General features: G+C 51.7%; 1 protein-coding gene across 5 annotated transcripts in view; it reads right to left on the reverse strand.

The window, feature by feature from the left end:
• UPF1 (UPF1 RNA helicase and ATPase) overlaps positions 1–19083 on the reverse strand; it is a 33761-nt gene extending 14678 nt beyond the window's left edge. For 3 of the 5 annotated variants that reach the window (XM_055540851.1, XM_055540842.1, XM_055540843.1), the window contains exons 1-7: positions 18580–19083; positions 7135–7233; positions 6562–6704; positions 4833–4922; positions 2346–2513; positions 1782–1962; positions 498–659 (exon numbers count right to left, since the gene is read on the reverse strand). In XM_055540851.1, coding sequence (XP_055396826.1) covers positions 498–659; positions 1782–1962; positions 2346–2513; positions 4833–4922; positions 6562–6704; positions 7135–7233; positions 18580–18801 — 1065 coding nt within the window. In that variant the 5' untranslated portion in view covers positions 18802–19083. The remainder of the gene's footprint in view (positions 1–497; positions 660–1781; positions 1963–2345; positions 2514–4832; positions 4923–6561; positions 6705–7134; positions 7234–18579) is intronic. The other 2 variants (XM_055540870.1, XM_055540860.1) reach the window with 1 other exon arrangement.
• Between the last annotated feature and the right edge of the window lie 305 nt (positions 19084–19388).

Below are 19388 nucleotides of genomic sequence, written 5' to 3' on the forward strand. Positions count from 1 at the left end.
CACATCCAGGAGAGAAGGCGTGAGGACCCCAAAACCTGCAGAGGACAACCAGAAGACCCCCCCCCACACGACGTCTGTTCTTGGAGACAGCTGCTCTGTGGGTGGTGGAGGGAGAGAAGGAAGCTGACGGCTGAGGACATGGCCCGTGAGCCTCGGGGCTCCCGATTCCCGTGCAGTTTCCAAGGAATGGGCACAGGAGCGTCCTCAGGGTGCTTCGGGCTCCTGGGGTCTGACTCTCCCCACCGCGGCAAAGGCTACAAGCCCAAATGGAAGCAATGTTTGTTGGACTTTAGATCAGACAGCACCTATATGGATGTTTGGCCATGAGTGGCGGGGCACCTGCCCACAGGCCTGTCCTTAATCCGCGGCTCCGTCTCTCAGGGGCTGCACCGAGGCCCAAGTCAGCATCTGCAGTCTGCAGAGAAACCCACCCTCCGCAGACCTGAGGAGAGATGCTCTGTTAAAATGAACAAGCCCTCGTGCACACACCACATCACCTGCGACTCTTTCAGCTTCTTGTCGTAGTCAGCCTCCAGCTTGACCAGAGGCCCGAATATGTTCTGGTACTGGTAGGCGTCCTCGTAGCGCAGGAGGACGTGCTGCGGCTCCTCGTCCACTCCGGGCTTCTCCAGGTCCTCCAAGGTGGCAGAAGGGTTCTCCTAGAGACAAGAGCCGGCACCACGCTCTTCCCCATTCTCACCTCTACTTAAGACGCCCTGTATGCGAGTGCACACCCGCCATCACTTCTCAGGACGAGCAGGGCTCCCAGTGGCCCAGCCCTCTCGTCAGGAAGCCCACGTGGCACACAGATGGGGAAGCCCCAGGAACACAGCCTGACACACTTATTCCACCAGGTGGGCACGTTCCTCAGCCAACACCTAGCCCCTGACACGGGAGAGGTTATTCTCCCCAGCTGCCAGAAAGAGCACTGGATTCCCCGAGTGTGTAAAAAGAAAGGAAGGCCCGGCTCCCCGTTTCCTCCTGATCCTACTACACTGCACCAAAAGGAGAAACACACTCTCTCTTGGCAGGTAAGTGGGCTGTTGAGATATAAACAAGAACAGCGAGATAACTGCGGCAACCTGAAAATCAAAGTGGAGAGGGTCCCTGCTAGCCAATGCTTCACAAATATTTTGCCCTGCAGCTGAAGAGAAGATAAATTCACATTTTTAAAATTATATGGGTGCCTAATTAAAATCTCTAGCCTAATTAATTATAACAGCAATTAGGAGTTCTCGGCTGTTCACTAGTTAAGATGCTGAGCTTCCATTACAGGGGCTGCAGGTTCAATCCCTGGTCAGGGAACCAAGACCCTACATCCTGCACCAAAAATAAATAAAATGTGTACGTGTGTGTGTGTGTGTGCAAGCAGCCAGAACCAGAGGAGGGCTTCCTTGGAGAACGGCCTGTGGGCAGGGCAGGAATCTTGCGGGCCCCCAGCCTGGTGTCGCCCTGGCTCCAACATGTCACACATCTCAAGCCCAAGCAGGTTTCACACAGTATACTGCAGTCCCAGCTGTCTGCTCGAGCCCGGCTCCTCCTGGCGTGTCCAGCCGCAGTCGCTGACCGCCAGCTTCCATCCTCCTCCTTCCCACCAGCCACCCCTGCCCTCAACAAGAAGAGAAAAACTCCACTGGCCAGAGCTTTCCTTTCCCAGAGACCTGGCAGGAGGCATCCCTGGCACCCTCCTTCTTGTTTCTGAGGACCCCAGCCCCGGTCCCAGCCCCCTCCCCCACCAACACCTGGCACAGAGTGGGACGTGCTTTGCTGTAGGCCCTCACCTTCCAGAGCTCCTCCAGCTTGTTGATCTGCTGGGCGGTGATCTGCCGCGCCCGCAGCTGCTCCTGCTCAGAAGGGATCTTGACCAGCCAGGACAGGAAGCACCGGTCCTGGATCAGGGGCTGCCACTGGGAGCTGTCCCAGTTGATGTCCTTGAGGCTGCTCTGACTGGCACAGGGCTGCCTGCAGAAACCCCGAGGGCGGGGAGAGCCCAGGTGAGGATGACCTCTGCCCCCTTATTACCTCTCACTTCAGAGTGGTGCTCCCTACATTTTACTGTATGATCACAGTGCCTTTAAATTGTCAGCAATAAATGCATCTCCCCATGCTCTTGAGGTCTGAACTCTTAAAACTTTTATGATTTAACCAGAAGACACCCCAAAAGGGTCATATGACATTCCTAGCTCTGTAACAAGCCCCAACCCTACAAACCTCCTTAGACCTCGCCAGTTGGCAGAAACCACTTAAAACTATTTTAAAGCTCCAGAGAGTTGGAGCCGTGGAGAGACTGAGTCTTCGCCTGAAAGGCACCCCCCCAAACAAGGGAACTGGGGCCCTGCCCTCACCTGCACAGCAGCACCACAACCGAGTCGGCCTTGGCAGGGATGAAGCCGAGGAGGAAGACGTTGCGGCAGCCGCAGTTATAACACTCCAGAACTGTCTCCCCTAGGGGCCCATCCTTGTGCAGAGTCACCTCTTTGCATTTTGCCCTCACAAGGTGATTTACAATGTGGCTGAAACCAGGAAATGATCAATAGTTAACACCCAAAATTTGGCTTTTCACCACTTCCAATTTTCGAGCTCCGTTAAAAGTTCCGGTACCGTTCACGGTCCATTAGCAGGAGTGGTCACACCTCATCCATCTGGCATCCAGAGGGACCGGCCTGCCCCTGAACTGGCTCCCCACTGAGCGCAAAAATCGATCCGACTTGAACCATTTCTAAGGAAAACTCCCCTAACATGCTTCACACAGTTCCCTCTCCCCCCATTCCTGCTTTCTCAAATCCAGCTTATTGGGCCTGACCGAATCTAACGCGGGTGCCAAGGCTGCTTCTTGGAGAGGAAGGCTCGCCCCTTCACTGCTCCTATTCACTCAACGTAGTTTCTCCGCTGCTCCTTTCGAAGTCACTTCTCCTGGCCCCGTGCCTGCTTCCAGGAGCAACACCCCTTCTCATTTGCTGCAGGCCAGGAAACCTGATAACCAAATGTACTAGAAACCTGAGGACAGCAAAAAAATACGGAGCAGGGGGAGGTCAAGGCTACTCTCCGGAAGCACAGGGCCGGCTCTGAACTGTCTGGAAGCCCCGCTGTCTCAGCTCTTTCCTTGTTGCGCGTGGCCAGAACTCTCGACACCTTTCTCATTTCCGGGACACGGCTCACCTAAGCCAGGCCCTGAGTCCCTGGTTTAGCGCTGAACTCGCCCTCCCCAACGCCAGCCTCACTCGGGGCCCCAGGTAGTGCCTGCTCCTGCCTCAGCTCTCCCAGCCTCCCCAGCAACCCCCAGCCTTGCTGTGCGTGTGTCACATGCTGAGCGCGCCTGCTGGGCCTCCAGCCTTCCTTGCTGCTCCCCTCGCATCACCTTGGGAAACCCCTCCTGTGCACGCTTTGGCTCAGAGGCCAACATCCTAATCCTCTCTGGCCCCACAAAGATTGTCAGATTACCCAGCTAATCACCACTGCTCTCTGTACCTCCAAAGCCCCCACCCCCTCCTCCCCTCCTGGAGCTGCCACCCCAGGGTATTCTACCAGAATCAGTGATTTCCTCCTGTCTTTTCTAGGCCCACCACACTCCACCACATTGGAAGCTTCCTGAAGGCGGGTTCATCACCTTCACAATGTGACCTTGCACAGAACACACAATGCTGGCTGACCAAGTCTGTTTTCTCTCAGAGATTCTCTGCTCACTTCCCTGACCTTGGCTCTGCTGACCTGAAGATGGGGTTGCCAACTAAGGCAAGTTTTATTTAATTGCTTTTCCTGCAGGAGAGGAACTAATGCAAACACAGTATCACTTAAATTACCCAGAACACTTGGAAAGTGGGATACCAGCCTCTTCTGGGTACCCTAAAGACGCTTCTCCTTTCATATCCCTAAAAAACCCAGCTCCCTTTCTTGCCTCACTCAGAAGCCCATAATTTGCATTACTGACTCCAAGGTGACATGAGATGTGAGCACTCTGCGTCCTGCACGAGATCATGAGCCCATGTCCGGCTGCCGAAGACATAGGAAGGGGGCCATGTACGAATAAAGCCGCCTACGGAATTTCGTCACTTTATTTCTATAAAACAGGAATCTCAGAGGAAGATGCTGCTTCCGTGCTGGTGACCTGGGAGCCCTGTCCCACGGAGACTCTGCTCTGCTTCTCTGTGGCAATGGCCTGAGTCCTCACCTCACGGCAGCCTCAGAGAAGCCAATAGGACTAGACCCGTGCCAGTGGTGGGGGCCGAGGAATCTCAACACTCGAGCCTAGATAAACGGACTCTCCCCTGGAATCTGAGTACCCGCATCATGCTGGTCTCACCCAAACCCAAAAAAAAGGGACCTAGTCACAGCTGCTGCTGATCAACAGCAGGAAGGGAAGCCCAGAGTCGACGGTCAAGTGAACTTAATTTAATCTGATGATTCAGGATCTGGCCCATATTAGCCTCAGGACTGCTCCAATGAGCTAAGGCCAGAGGGAGCCTTCTCAGGAAGCAGCTCCCATGGATGCCCATGGCTGTCTTGGGAACATCCTCCCCAGGCACCCAGTAATGAAGATGAACGGGCATGCCAGGAGCTCATCTTGCAGAAAAATATAAATAAAAACTGGGAATGAGAATTAAACCAACCCTACTTGCATAATAAAAAGAACCGCAGAGAATAAATCAAGGGTAAATACATTAAGGCATTCACACACCACCATCTGTTTCAAGTTAAACCAGTCACAGAGGAGGGGAAAAAACCAGGTTTGTTAGCGTGCTTTTATATTGTGCTTCGCTTCAACATTTCCATAATTTACACACAAATCTGAGCACAGCACTGATTAAAGACACATGCGCGGTTTGATTATCTACCTGCCAGAAGTATTTCCACGTCCATTACAGAACCACTTCTTGCTGGTGTTACAGTAAACGACGCAAGCAGGATCGTGTATTCCACAGTAACTAAAAAAGTCAAAACATCAACAGTTAAAGTTGGAAGATTGCTCTCTGGTTTTAATTTGGCAGGATGTAAAATTCTTTCCTCTTACAACATTTTTAAGTTTTTCATTAAACACATACTCAAACCCAACGATCCCACTAACAAAATCCAATCAGTTAACTGCAGAGGCTTCCTAACCCTGTGAACACAGGGAAGGGGTTAGGGGTGCTGTGGAGACTCCTCAGATGGCAGCCAAGACCCTTGCAGGCAGGGTTGGGGGTGTGGGGCACGAGTGCAGTGCAAGGTGCCAGGTGAGCCCAGCAACGTAGACCTAACACCCCCAAGGTGACGGAGTCATTTCCCTCGGTCTCAAGTTTCAGGAACTGTGACTTGTGAGCAGGGAAGTCAACATCCCTGGCTCTGGGCACACAGAAGGTACGCTGAGACCACGCTGCGTTCAGAGCCTCATACGCTCCGGCAGAGGGCGCCATGCTGCTGGGAACACTCAGCTCAACCCAGCAGTGGAGGGTCCCGCAAGGAGCACCTCGGGAGAGCCCCCGGACTCCCTTTTCTGAAAATCAACACACCAGAAACAAAAGCGCTGGCTCTGGCTCTGCACAGAGTCAAGTTCTGTATGTGCATAAAGCCAAAACTCTGTCTCAAACCAGAATGTGCTCTGGCCAAGAACCTTCCCCGCGGCCCCTCGTGCCAGGACAGCTCTCCCTCCTCCGCTCCAAGCAGGCGGCAGGAGTGCGAGGGGGTGTGCAGACTTTAACCACTGCAGCTTTACTAGGCCACCACACAGGCCTGTTGAGAACAGGAACACTAGTACAGATGTAAAAATGTACTGGGAGTGAGAGGGAGCACAGAACCAACAGAGCAAGACAGTCTGCCGTCAAGCAGGGAAGTAGCAGCCCTCTGTGCCGTCACGGGTGCTGATCGCGGAGGGCCGCGCGCCCGAGGGTGGGCAGGGCTGAGAGGCCCAGTGCCCTGACTGGCGGAGTGCCCCGAGCAAGAGCATTTCACCTCTTTTGGTCTCAATTTCCTTGTGTGCATATAACAAAAAAGCAAGAGAAAGTCCAAACACAAGGGATGGGTCCTCCTCTAGATCAGAATTCCCAATTTGGTCAACAGGCAGGTCTTTCTATTATTATTATTTTTCTTTGCTGCCCAACACAGCCTGTGGGATCTTAATTCCCCGACCAGGGATGGAACCCACGCCCCCTGCTCTGGCAGCATGGACTGCCATGGAAGTCCCCAAGGCAGCTATTTTAAAGAAGCCTACAGGAACCTCGTTGTGAGCGAAGTCTCAGATGCTCTCTTCACCCTCTGGACTCAGATGCTCACCCGATGTGCTGAGTTCTTTCGGATGAGTGAGGGGGCAGGCTCCGGGGAACAACCTTAAGGCCCGAGGAAGGCAGAGAAGGGGACTCTTTCTCCCTCCAGCTGAGACAATCAGGGATGACAGAGGGTGCTGACCCCACTCTCCTGCCCAGGATGAGGGATTTATGTGCGTACAAGGGCTTGAGCAACCTTATTTCCAAGGACAGTGTTTCCAAGTGTCACAGTCCATGGTCTTAGATGGGCCTCTGTAAAGTTGGAACTTGCATGTGGAAGGTGGATGCTCTGGGAGGCGAGTCCCCCCTCTGCTGAAGCGCTCACCTGCAGGCATGTACAGGCAGATCTTTTGTGTAATAGGTATCTTCTTCATCTTCTTCAAAGTTCAACTCGGCCAACAACTGGCTGGTCTTGGCCACGCTGTCGTCCACGGCCCCATTCTGCAGGATGCCCTCAGGGCCACCGACCTACGGCAGAAGGGCAGCATCACCATGAAAGGCCGCAGCTTCTGGGCCTCAGCCCAGGCACCTGGCACCTCCCCACATGAGCAGCCATGGCAACCTTCCCGTGAAGCACTGGCCTGCTCTCCACTGTGAGACAGTCCAGCTTCTTCCGATGTGACTTTTCATACTCTCCTCCCTATCAAACCTGCCTGGCCAGAAACAGGGCACGCGCAGCAGAGGTCACCCGCCTCGCCACGTGCATACCCCAGCAAACCCCATCTAGCCACAAAGCCACACCACCACCAGGGTGCGGAGGGCAACAAGGAGCAAGAGGACAGCTCACAAACCAGGCATGGTCCCCCCAAGGACAGATGCGCAGCGCCAGACCAGAGGGCCTGGAACCCCACCACGGTGAAGGGGCCGCCCCCCACCCCCCATTCCTCTGCCTAGGCACCAGAAGCAAAGGCTGAGACTCCTGCAGACGTAGCAACGTGGTTCTCTTGCTAGTCCACAAATGTTCTTCACTGTCAGTTCCCCTCTCCGGAAGGCAGCCCTTAAGCAGGAATTAGAAACTGAATGTTAAGACAATCTTCTAGTTTCAGGATACAATCGTACTAAATATACTACCTTTTACATGTTGTAACAGCAAAAACATACAAACAGGCAACTTTAAGTAACTAAGCAGTGAACTTCAGGCACTTCTGCTGAGCTCACACACCCATTCATGGGTACACGGACAGCTCATCCGAGGGGAAGAGACGCTCCCCTCAGATGGCAGCCAACAGTCCCCATCACCCCCAGGGGCCACAGCCCACACGAAGCTGGGTCAAGCAGCAGGAGCAGCCCGTGACGAAGGACAGGGAGTGACAGGAGCCCTGGTTTCTCTGAGCTGTGAGGCAGGTCAGACACTGGCCTGGCTCCCTTGCAGAACCACTGCCACGCACAGCTGGCAGACTGAAACTGTAACCCACACCCACGGTGTGCAGGGTCGGCCAGGCCAGCCCGTCCACTGCTCCAGTCACCCATCTGAGCCGGAGAGCAACACGTCTCCTGAGAAGGGCGCCCCAGAATTTCAAAGATGCATTCGGGTTGTCAAGAAAGCCAAGACCCAGCACAGGAATCCCTGTCTCTGTAATGGTCTCACCCAGATCAGAACCCCATTTCAGTTTCTGCCACCACTTTAATATACTTCCATTTTCAGAACGTCCAGGTTAAATGTAAGAAGACTGTATCCTTTGTTTAGGGGAATTTTTTTTTTTTTAATGAAAAATCAATAACAACTTTTGGGTTTTAATGTCATGAAGATAATATTATTAACATCATCACAAGCACCTCTTTGTGAATCCCTGAGCGCCTTTTTTTTTTTTTTTTTTTTTTAAGACAGCAAAGGAGAGGATTTATTGTACACGTTACATTCAGCTACAACTGAGAAGAGAACTAGTCCATAGTCATCACAGGTCCAGGGCAATGGACCAAAAGGATGGCTTCGATATGAGCAAGGTAGGTCTCTCAAAGGTGGTCAAGGCGATCAGAATGGCCATAGATGTTCTGGATCCATTGATAAGTTCTAGATAGTAGGCATGCAGTCCACACTTTGTACCAGCGTCCCTGGCCTCTGGCTTCCCTTGTTTCTGCTTCTGTGGCTTCCACGGGTATACAAGTTTACTTGGACCTCTGCCTCATCTTTCTTCTTTTGCGCTTCAGCCTGCGCATTCGCTTCTTCCTCCACTTCGCTCTCATGGCGCAGAGGTTTCTCAAAAGATGGCGCTAAGGCCGAGAGCCCTGATCTCCTTTTTAAAAAAATTTAAGTGGTTCTGTGGCATTAAGTACATCCACATGGTTGTTCAAACAGTACCACCATCCACCTCCACACCTTCCTCATCTTCTCAAACTGGAGCTCTGTCTGTCTTCCCTCCCGCCGTCCCTGAAACCCCCATTCTACGCTGTTTCTATGAATCTAACTACTACTACAGGGACTTCACATGGTGGAATCATACTGTATTTGTCCTTTTGTGACTGACATTTCACTCAGCATAAGGGGTTAAAGGTTCATCTATGTCATAACTGTGTCTGAATTTCCTTACTTTTAAAGGCTGAATAATATTCCATTGTACGGACACAACATTTTGCTTATCCATTCATCTGAAAATGGACAGTTGGGTTGCTTTCACCTTTTGGCTGTTGTGAATGATGTTACTATGAAGTCCAAGTCTTTCTTCAAGTCCCTGATTTCAATTCTTTGGGGTATATACCCAGAAATGGAGTTGCTGGATCATACAGCTACTCTATGCTTAACTTTGTAAGGAAGTTACTACTGTTTTCCACAGCAGCTACACCATTTTACTTTCCCACCCACCAGAAGTGCACAAGGGCCCTGATTTTCCCACAGTGTTGACAACACTTGTGATTTCTGTTCGTTCTCGACAGTGGCCATCCTGCGGGGCACGAGGCAGTGACTCACCGTGGCTTCTAACGATGCTAAGGGGCTTTTCCTATGCTTGTTGGCCGTTTGCATATCTTCTCTGAGGAAAAGTCTATTGAAGTGCTTTGCCCGCTTTTCATCTGCTGAATTCCTTGTGGTGCTCTGTTCGTCCAAAGTCGCCTCTCCTGCCGGCAGCACTCCCCCGCCACGCACAGCGGCAGCACCGGGGTGAGGCTGCGCACAGAGACCAATGCGTCTCTCGGGATGACCGCTCAGCACACACACGCTGGTTTTCTCAAAGTGTGTGGCCAGATTACGGTACCTGGATTTCACTTAATGGCAGTGGAACAGATACATATATCATGCTACAGGAGATCAAAGGATGTGGGCCACAATCTCAAGCTCAGAACGGTATTTACATTTTTAAATGGTTGAATTAAGTACCTAATAGTAGGTATTTGCTTCTTGTCCCACAAAGTCTAGAACATTTAGTACCTAGCGCTTTAAGAAAATGTTTGCCAATATTTCACCAAAGACATACAGATGGCTAATAGGTTCATGACAAGATGCTCAATATCGCTAATTATTAGAGAAATGCAAACCAAATAAGGTATCACCTCACATCAGTCAGAATGACCATGACTAAAAAGTCTACAAATAATAAATGCTAGAGAAGGTGTGGAGAAAAAGGAACCTGCCTACACTTGGTACACTGGGTAGGAATGTAAACTGGTACAGCCACAATGGAGGGTCCTCAAAAAACTAAAAATAGAGTTATCATATGATCCAGCAATCCCACTGCTGGGCATGTATCCTGAGAAAACTCTAATTTGAAAAGATGCATGCCCCCCAGTGTTCACAGCAGCACCATTCACAACAGTCAGGACACGGGAGCAGCCTGAGTGTCCACTGACAGATGAGTGGGTAAAGGTGTGGCACACACACAGTGGAATACCACTTGGCCATCAGAAAGAACGAAACAACGCCTCTTGCAGCAACATGGATGGATGAGAGAGTATCGTATTAAGTGGAGTCAGACAGAGAAAAACAAGTATCATATGATATCACTTATATGTTGGAATATTAAAAACAGACAAATAAATAATGAAACAAATGAACTTATTTACAGAACAGAAAGACTCACAGACACAGAAAACAAACTTATGGTTTCCAAAGGGGTTGAGCGGGAAGGTGTTAACTAGGATTCTGAGACTGACACGTACACACTGCTGTGTATAAAACAGATAAGCAATAGAGACCTATAAGGAACTATAGCAGAATACAACCTGAAAAAGAGTATACATATATGTGTGTGTAACTGAATCATTTTGCTGTACACCTGAAACAAACACAGTACTTTAACTATACTTCAATTTTAAAAATGGTTAATTTAAAGAAAAGAAAAATGAAAATCTCACCAACTCCTAGAGGAGGAGCCTCTAAAATGTGTCATCAGGCTGCATAAACTTTTTTCTTCAAGGAAACATTAGTGATGTGAATCTTTACTTTCCTGAAATGCCAAAATTAGTATGTAGAGTAATACAGAAACCTGCGTGCCACCAGGGGCCCCCAAGCTACACATCCTGCTTCATCCAGGCCTCAGACCCCACACTTCTCCCCTCACAGAGGGAGGAGAGAGCCAGCATCGGGAATGTGTGAGGCTCTTGAAAGCGGCAATCCTTTCCCTGCATCACTGTTATGAACCCTTCCGGCTTCATAAGGAGCAGGAAATCTAAGTCTGCTCTAGGAACTCTCTTGAGAGACAATGCAATACAGATGAGACAAAGTCAGATGGACTCTCCCTCAGCCTCTAAGGCAAGGAGACCAGAGAGAGCAGTCCAGATTCCCCGACAGGCTCTCAGCTGTGTGGCTGGGAGTATGGGTGTGACCCTTCTCACAAGTACTTTTGCACACGCACACGTGCATGTCCAGCCCCTGCCCGGCCCGACTCCTGCCCTGCTGTGACCTGACCACAGCACAGACTTCCATAGCTGGGTTGTTAGTTTCTCTCTCTACTTTCTGGAAAGTTTTAAGATAAACATTAACTTCAAAAATACATTTGACCTTAGAAACTATAATTAACTGAATTAAAGCACTAAAGAGTGCCTGGCACAGAGAAGGCACACAACCCAAGCCAGGCAACATAACAGAAGGAGGGAGGGGAAGGTCCCTGTCTGGCACAGAACTGACTGAAGTTATCAACCCCTCAACTACAGCCAGGAGCCCTGGGTCCTGCTGGGCTCAAGAGGGGAAAGGCCTCCCCAAGCCTCCCCCTGAACTCTCTGAGCACACCCCCAGGCACCAGGTCACTGGGTCTAGAAAGCCAAAGAAAGTTTCCTCTCCACCCCTGATCAAGGCCTTGCAGGGATTTTCTGCCAAGAGAGTTTCTTATGACCCACTGCAGAATTCTGTGCACATCAGAGCAGCAGGAAGAAAAGTCACTTCATTCTCACGGAGGAAATGCACGTTAATTAAAAATTACCACCAAATGTGTTGGTAAGAACTTTCAGACCACACATTACCCAAACCTTGTAAGCGTCAACCACTCACCATAAAATGGACCTTCCCCTCAGTCCCTGAATGGGTCCACTCCCCAGGCCTTTGCACTCACTACCCCCTTGGCTTCTGCACAGACAGCTCCTGGTCCTTCAGTCTCCATCCACTGCTGACCCCATCCAAGGGGTGCCAGTGAGGCCAACTCTGCCTGTTCTGCTTCCCGCTATGACCCCAGCACCTAGAACTAAGCCCACACCCTAGTATGCTCTCACAGGACAGGCTTAATGAATACATCTTCTCATCCAAAATATAAAGGTTGTGATGAAAAATGATTCATCATTTATTCTTTTCTTCCACCGTCTAAAAAAGAGTGAATGGGAAACTGCCTTTCCTGAGGTGGCCTGAGGCAGAGAGGAGCTGCTGGGTCTCTGAGCCCCGAGGAACAGCCTAACAGAAGATCCCTCTCCCTCAACTTTGAAAAAGTTTCAAAACTTCGAGAATGAATGACCACTCATCCCCCATTTGGATCTACCAGCCACTCCCATTTTACCAGGCTTGCTCTCTCCCTCTCTTGCTCTGCACAAGCACGCACACACACCAATGCTTTTACTTTCCTGATCCATTTCAGAGTCACAGGCCCCAGGACAAGAGCTTTCTCCACACAGCCACAATATAAGCATCACACTCAGGAATAATGCTAATATAACACTGCTATCTAACACACGTACACACCTGTCCCCAGTGCCCTAAAACATCCTTTATAGTTTTTTAAATTCAAGATCCAGTTAATGATTACACATTGTGATACAATCTCTTAGCCTTCTTTAATCTGTTTTAATCAAAAGAAACTGTTGCAATTTGACCATTCTGACCTGCAACAAAGGGGACTGCACACGGCCCAACCCAGCACCGCAGCCCCGACGCTTTGAGTTAAACGGGCCCCACCTGCCTCCCCTTTTCTTGTTCTCATCGAGAGCTGAGCCCACCCCTGCAGTTCATTCCAAAGCTCACAAGTACCCTCAACCTGTCTGGGGTGGCTGAGGCTTACCTCGCCCCTGACTACCCAGCTCTGGGGTCAGCCACTTTTCAGAGGAGCTCACAGACTGAAATGGGATCCACCCACACCTGCAGGGAGAAGCCAGACTATGACGAGAGGTTCGGTCCAGGAGGCAGGACCCCTCACAGGACAGTGACCTGGACAGGATCCTGGCTCGTGGCATAAAAAGAGAGAGGAGCTGCCCGGGAGAGCAGGGCTGGAGACACGACAGGCAGTCACATTAACACCAGCCCTCGCAGGGGTTGGGGCCAGGTAAACAACGTGACTGGAGAAAGGGAAGTCCTGTGTATCAGACGATCGCGGCAAGACTACCGTCGGCGCTGTTCATTTGATAACAGCAGTGAGGCTATGAAGACGCCCCTTCTCTGTTTGTAGAAATGCATTCTAAATACTGTAGGTCTAAACGGCTAAGTATTACTAACTCATATGGCTCAACCTCAGAAGAGCGAAATAAGTTGGATTTGCTTTAAAACACGTCAGAGAAGGAAAAGAAAAAGGAAAATCTTCACAATCATCAAATCAAGAAGAAAGAAGGGCAAGGTTTGCTTTATTTACTTATACACGAGAGATTTCGTAACATACATTTTTATACAATACAGGTGGTAAAGTGCTGCCCGGAAACTGTGTCAGCTCTGCAGAGCCACGCACTTGAGAGGAGGGAAGACAAGCACAGCCAAACGCCTTCCACCCGGGGACGAGGAGTGGCGCCGCCAGGCTCACGTCACCCCCAGCCGGTGAGCTACTGGAGGAGCTGGAGTAGATGGGAAGGTGCTATCCTCAGTCGTGACAAAGGTCCCCAAAGCTCCAGAGGCGGCCTGAGCCAACTGGAGGTCTAGAGGCCATCACAGCCCAGTCCACAGGGGTCCTGAGACGCCGGGTTTGGCTGTCCAGCTCGCAAGCTGCTACTGGACCAGCACACGTTTTAAAAGGACAAGAGGATCTGATGCCAGCCGTGGGACCCCAGGAGGAGGAAGGGCCACCTGGTACCATGAGCGTTCTCTGTCACACACACAGAAGGCCACACACCTAACCCCAGCACTCTCTACCTGAATCCCCCTTCTAGCTTCAGCCACACTCTGCCGGACCTCCCGCCATCCGAGGGCCCCGCTCTCCACACTCTGCCGGACCTTCCGCCATCTGAGGGCCCCGCTCTCCACACTCTGCCGGACCTCCCTACATCGAAGGGCCCCGCTCTCAAGTGAGGTCACGGCACCCTTCAGCTGCAACACAAGGCTCCCAGATCGAGCTGAGCCCCTCAGTGTAGACACTGGCCCTTGCCTGCACTCGCTAGCCCTCCATGCCAAGCCCTGTGTTCCCTGCCAAGTGCACACACCTTCCTGAACGACTCAAGGAGCACCACTCGTAAAGGCTTTCACTTTGCCGGGCAGACCACCCTCTCCTCTGGACCCTCACTGTCCCCATGGCCAACTGCAGACTGGGCAGCACCTGCCATTTCTAACACAGCAGCTTGACAAAGGACTCACTCTGCCCCCCAGCAGGAGCCACCACCCACAGTGCTCCTGGAGCACAGCAGGACACGGAAAGGGAAGTACGGAGGGGCAGCTGTCGAGAATCAGGCCAAGGAGGGCAGCCTGGGAGCCTGTGTGGAGGGAACCGAAGAACCGGCGAACAGACACACGGGGTGCACGGGCTCGTCACTGAGCGGGTGGCCAAGCCTCCGCACCCCGCCGCGGAACCCACACAGGCCGCACACGTCCCTGACGGGCCGGCTGAAGTGGCCAAGTGTGGGCTCATCTGATTCCCTACCTCAGGGCTTTAACAAGAGACTACCAAGATCAGCAGGAGCAAAACAGAAGAGGAAAGAGCGGTGGCATGAAACAGAAGACAGTGAGTGGCTGTCTGATAGCTGCACAGCTAAAAAAAAAACAAAACCCACTGAATCAAACACTTAAAAACAAGAGGACTCCACGGTGTACGACCATACCTCAGTAAAGCTGTTTGCAAGGTGTCTCCTCTTTGGTTGTGGGACCTAGGCTGATAGAGAATTTTACTATGGTGTTAGTGTTAACTTCCCCCTCAATCATGCTAAATCTGGGTAAAGAAATTAATTGGGTAAACAGAGTTAGAAGCTATTTCAGCTATTCAGCACTAAGCCACATAAGTCCTCCCTTTTGGTTTTCAAACCCCGGAAATCCAATGAAAGACAAGCGCTGTAGAATACTTGCCAGAGCTCCTGTGAAGTTCGCAGCATCTTAGCTCCCGTTTTCTCAACGCGCACTATGCCACAGTTGTGCTAACCGAGTGCTCACACAACCAAAAAAGGGCCACACAAAGTTTCAACTCGCCACTTTCAGGAACCCTGGGACTGTAAGGAACTCAGTCCTCATCATAAGCTAAGGGCCAGGAGTCAGAAGACGATCTGTTTACCTAGAGAGTCGAGGATGTGTCAGAACAAGCTTCCTGGACTTCTGAAGGCAGCCAGCGTCTGAAGACAAGGTAGCAGCTCTTTACAGCTTTTAAAACCGACACACACTGATGTATGTAAATACTCATGAATCCATCGATCAAGATAACAAGCACGTCCATCACCCCCAGTCTCTTCCTGCCTTTGTCCTCCCCTCCCCGCAGCCACTGTCCTACCTTCCGTCACCACAGGCTACCTAGCCCCTTCTAGAGTTTCATATGAGAAGAATCACAGAGTATATACTTTTTTTCAGCGCACCTTTCACCCAGCGTGCTTGTTTTGAGACGCATCCACGCTGCCGTGGGCATCAGTGGTTCACTCCTTCTTTTGTTTGGTAGTGTTCCCAACTCGACATTTTCATCATCCTAAGTCCGATGTTTGGAGGAAACACGACAGCAGCACCAAAGGGAAATATAACAACTAGGCAGACCAGAAGGCGCAACGCCAGCTGTCACGCCAAGGACTTCTGAACTCACCTTTCCCTGCCCTTGGAGACGCTGGGAGACAGGCCCCAAAAGGGTCAAATACTCAAAAGAAAACTGTTGCCTTATCTTAAGGACACTTGACAGGGCTGTGACAAATATCAGTTCATTTCATAAATAAGAAAACAAGTGTTATCTGAACCAACTCAGTTCAACTCAGCGTGCCATTCTCCCCGCTGCCCCAAGACACACATGTCTTACCTAAACCTTCAGGCAAAACCAAAGCTGGCAGTCAAGACTGATATTAGAGGTGGTATCAGTGATATAGAAAGCTACACATTAGAAAACAGTCTGGTAGCCCCTGAAAAGGTAACAGGCAGCTGTTACCAGACGACCCAGAATTTCACTGAAGGCTTACACCCACACAGAAATTTGTACACAGATGTTCACAGCAGCATTTCCCATAGTAGCTAAGCCAAAGGTCCACCAACAGACAAGTAGATAAACAAAATGTCGTCTGTCCATGCTGTGGAACAACATTCAGTCATAAAAAGGAATGCAGCAGATACATGCTACAACGTGGATGAACCTTGAAAACATACTCAGTGAAAGAGCAAATGACCACAGGCACAATATGACCACATACAGTCCATTTACATGAAAGGTCCAAAGCAGGTAAAGAGAGATCAGTGGTTGCCTGGGGTTAGAGAAAGGAGGACTGGCAGATTGAGGTGCGCCGGGCTTCTTTTCATGGTGACAAAAATGTCCTAAAACCAACTGTAGGCGAGGCTGCACACTCTGCACTAAAGCCACTGAGGAGCACACTCGGATTGCCTGAAGTGTACGGGATGTGAGTTCTATCTCAATAAAGCTGTGAAACAAAAGGAGTTGCACAGCACTTGACAATTCACAGCCACTCATCCAAAAAGATAAAATCAAAAGGCACTCGGAACACAAGCCCCACCATACATTTGGTTATACAGCAAGTCTTGAGGACAAATAAGGGAAAACCTCCCAAATGTCGTAGGCAGCCAATGCCACCAACACAGGAGATAATCAACTTTTCACTCCTCTTCCCCAAACACAAGTCCAAAGTTAGGCTACAGGTGGGTGGGTCATCAGAGTTACTTAAAAGTGAAAAAGGACAAACCCTTTTGATGTCATAACAAGTGAGCTCAACTGTAATGTTTCCCTCTGCTGGAGTGTTCTAATACTCTTAGTCAGTACAGTCCAGTGTTCAGGTGCAGTAAAAGAAATCAATTACTGTAAAGCAATTATCCTTCAATTAAAAAATAAGTAAATTTATTTAAAAAAAAAAGGGAAATCAGTTACTTCAACAGAAAGACACGCCCCCGCAATTAATCAAAAACAGAACCCAAGGGACAAAACTAGAACTCAGAGCTGACCCAAGTTTGCTGTTTTACAGTCTACAGTTTAAAAAGGATTTGCAATAAAACGATAAGGTTCCACAAAGCCACCCTGAACTGCCACGGATCATGGCACACTGCTCAGCCAAGAGATCTTTAGCCTCTGTCTTCTGGACACACCAGACACAAATCACAGAAAGCACTGTCTGCTCTATTCATTCAAACATGAGTCCAGATTTCAGGTATGTTTAAAAGTAACAAAAATACAGCTGTTACTCCCATGTTATAGCTGTGGAAACAGCATCCACAGAGCATGAAACCACTCTGATAACAGGTGTTATCATGAGCTTACAGCAGCTCACTTACTTCCCAAGCACACTCTCCCTTCCCCCATAATATGTCAACAAAACGGAAAAAACACAGATATGTGCACACCTGTTCTCCCTGATGCCCCACCCATTAAGCTTCTATTTTTAAGGAATCTGGGGTTAGAATGAGTCAAATGTTTTCTGCTTCTATTAGGGGCTAAAAGAAAGTCCAAGTGGGTGGTCTACCCACGGGAGTGACTCAATCAACTGGAATGCAAGCCCCCAGGAGACAGTTTCAGCTCACGCTGGCTGAGGCTGGGTTGGCTCCCCGGACTCTGGCAGTGGGTCCTCATGCCAAGGGACACCTGCGACAAGATGAAGCCTATAGCTCTTCTGTGGCTGAGAATTCAGGAAAATAAATGAGGGAGGTGCCAGGCACAGGAATGGAATTTGAGACCCACAGGATGATGGCTACATTCTTGGGGAGCCTAGCCCAAGACCATAGCCAGCACCCTCTCCCATCCCGGGTCAGGGACTCAGATCCAGGAAGTGTATGCCGGATACACTCTCATAACACAAACCCATATTTAAAATAACCAAGCAGCCTTTGCTAAATGTTCACATCATTAAGAACAAAAGTTCCTGACGTGGCAAAGCCACATATATAAAACCCACTACCACTCACCCACTGGAGGAACAAACTCAAAACCAACTTTTCCAAGGCAGGGCTGCGGAGTTACGTAACAGGTCCGTTTCAGCAACAGGCAATGCAAGAAGAAAAAACAAAACGCAAACTGCCTCCTCAATAATCTTAAAAGTCTGCGAGCTTGGGGTTCTCTACTGAATGCAAAAACTCCGTTTCTGCTGGAGGAGCCTCAGCCCTCCTCTCGCCAGCGTCCGTGGGCCCAGTGAAATATAAACCTACCGCACAGTGGGCATGAATGAGGGCAGGGGTGCCCAGACTGCGACCACAGGTAAGGGGGTGGGGCAGCGGTCGGATGAGACTGAGGGGAGAATCGGCGCAGATCAGGAGTTGGCTTGAGTGGGGCACTGACCCAGCTGAAGGAGAACTCGGGGACAAGTCACTCCTGCCCAGGCCAGAGACGGACACTTCGGACAGGCCCGGAAGGGGACTTGGGACCGATCAGCTAAGACTCAGTCCTGAGATCACTCGGGAGAGACCAGAGAAGGACTTGAAGTAGGTTTACCCGGGTCGGGCTGGAGAGCAGAAACTGGAGGCAGGTTACTCCGGACCTGTACTGAGCAGGAGATACCCGGCCGGGTCACTCTGGACTGCAGGAGTCGAGCAGATCAGCCCCGGTACGGCCGGAGGGGAAACCCGAGCAGGTCCCCCGCCGCCGAGGCCCGGCCCCGGCTTCCGGCGCCGCCATGTGCCGCTCACCTGCGCGTCGAGCTGTCCGGCCGCCGCGCCCGGGCCGGCTCCGACCGGGGCCCCCGCGCCGCCACCTCCGGGGCCGCCGGGGGGCGTCTGCGTCTGGCTGGGGAGGGTGAAGTCGGTAAACTCGAACTCGGAGCCCTGGGTGTCGGCGCCGAGCAGCTCGGCCTCCTCAGTGTCCAAGAAGGTGAGCGTCTGCGAGCTGGGCCCGTACGCCTCCACGCTCATTGTGCCGCCGCGTAGAGCCCTACGGCCGGCTCCGCGCCGCACTCGAGCCCGCCGCCGCGCTGAGGCCTAGGCCGCAGGCCTCGGGTCGCCGCCGCCGCCGCCGCGTCCGCGCCCCTGGACCGGCTCAAAACGCCCGCCGCGGAGCGAGCCGGGTTGAGAGTCACGCGCGCCTAGCCGCTGAGCCCCTCAGCTCCGTCGCTTCCTTCGGGGCCGCCCGCCCTCGCAGCCCCCGGCAGGAACCGCCGCCACCGCCGTCGTCGCCGCCGTGCGCGTGCGTGAGGCCGGCGCAGGTGCGCGTGCGCGAGCCCGACGACGGCGCAGGCGCGCGCGCTCCTCGAGGACGCCTTCAACCGCGCCCGTACTGCCGGAGCCGAGCGGACAGACGGGACGCGCAGCGCGCACGCGCGGGGGCGGGGCTTCCAACCGCCGTCCCGGCGACCAAGCGAGTTCCTGGGTCCGCCTCAACCGCTGTCTCTGGCACTCGGGCAGCGGGTGGTGCGGCCGTGCCCCTAGAAGCGGCGATAGTGCCATGGGGTAATTGAGCGCCAGCTGGATGCCTTACCGAGGTGGAACACCCAGCTGGGGAG

The sequence above is a fragment of the Bubalus kerabau genome, chromosome 1, assembly GCF_029407905.1.
Source record: "Bubalus kerabau isolate K-KA32 ecotype Philippines breed swamp buffalo chromosome 1, PCC_UOA_SB_1v2, whole genome shotgun sequence".
Classification (NCBI taxonomy): domain Eukaryota; kingdom Metazoa; phylum Chordata; class Mammalia; order Artiodactyla; family Bovidae; genus Bubalus; species Bubalus kerabau.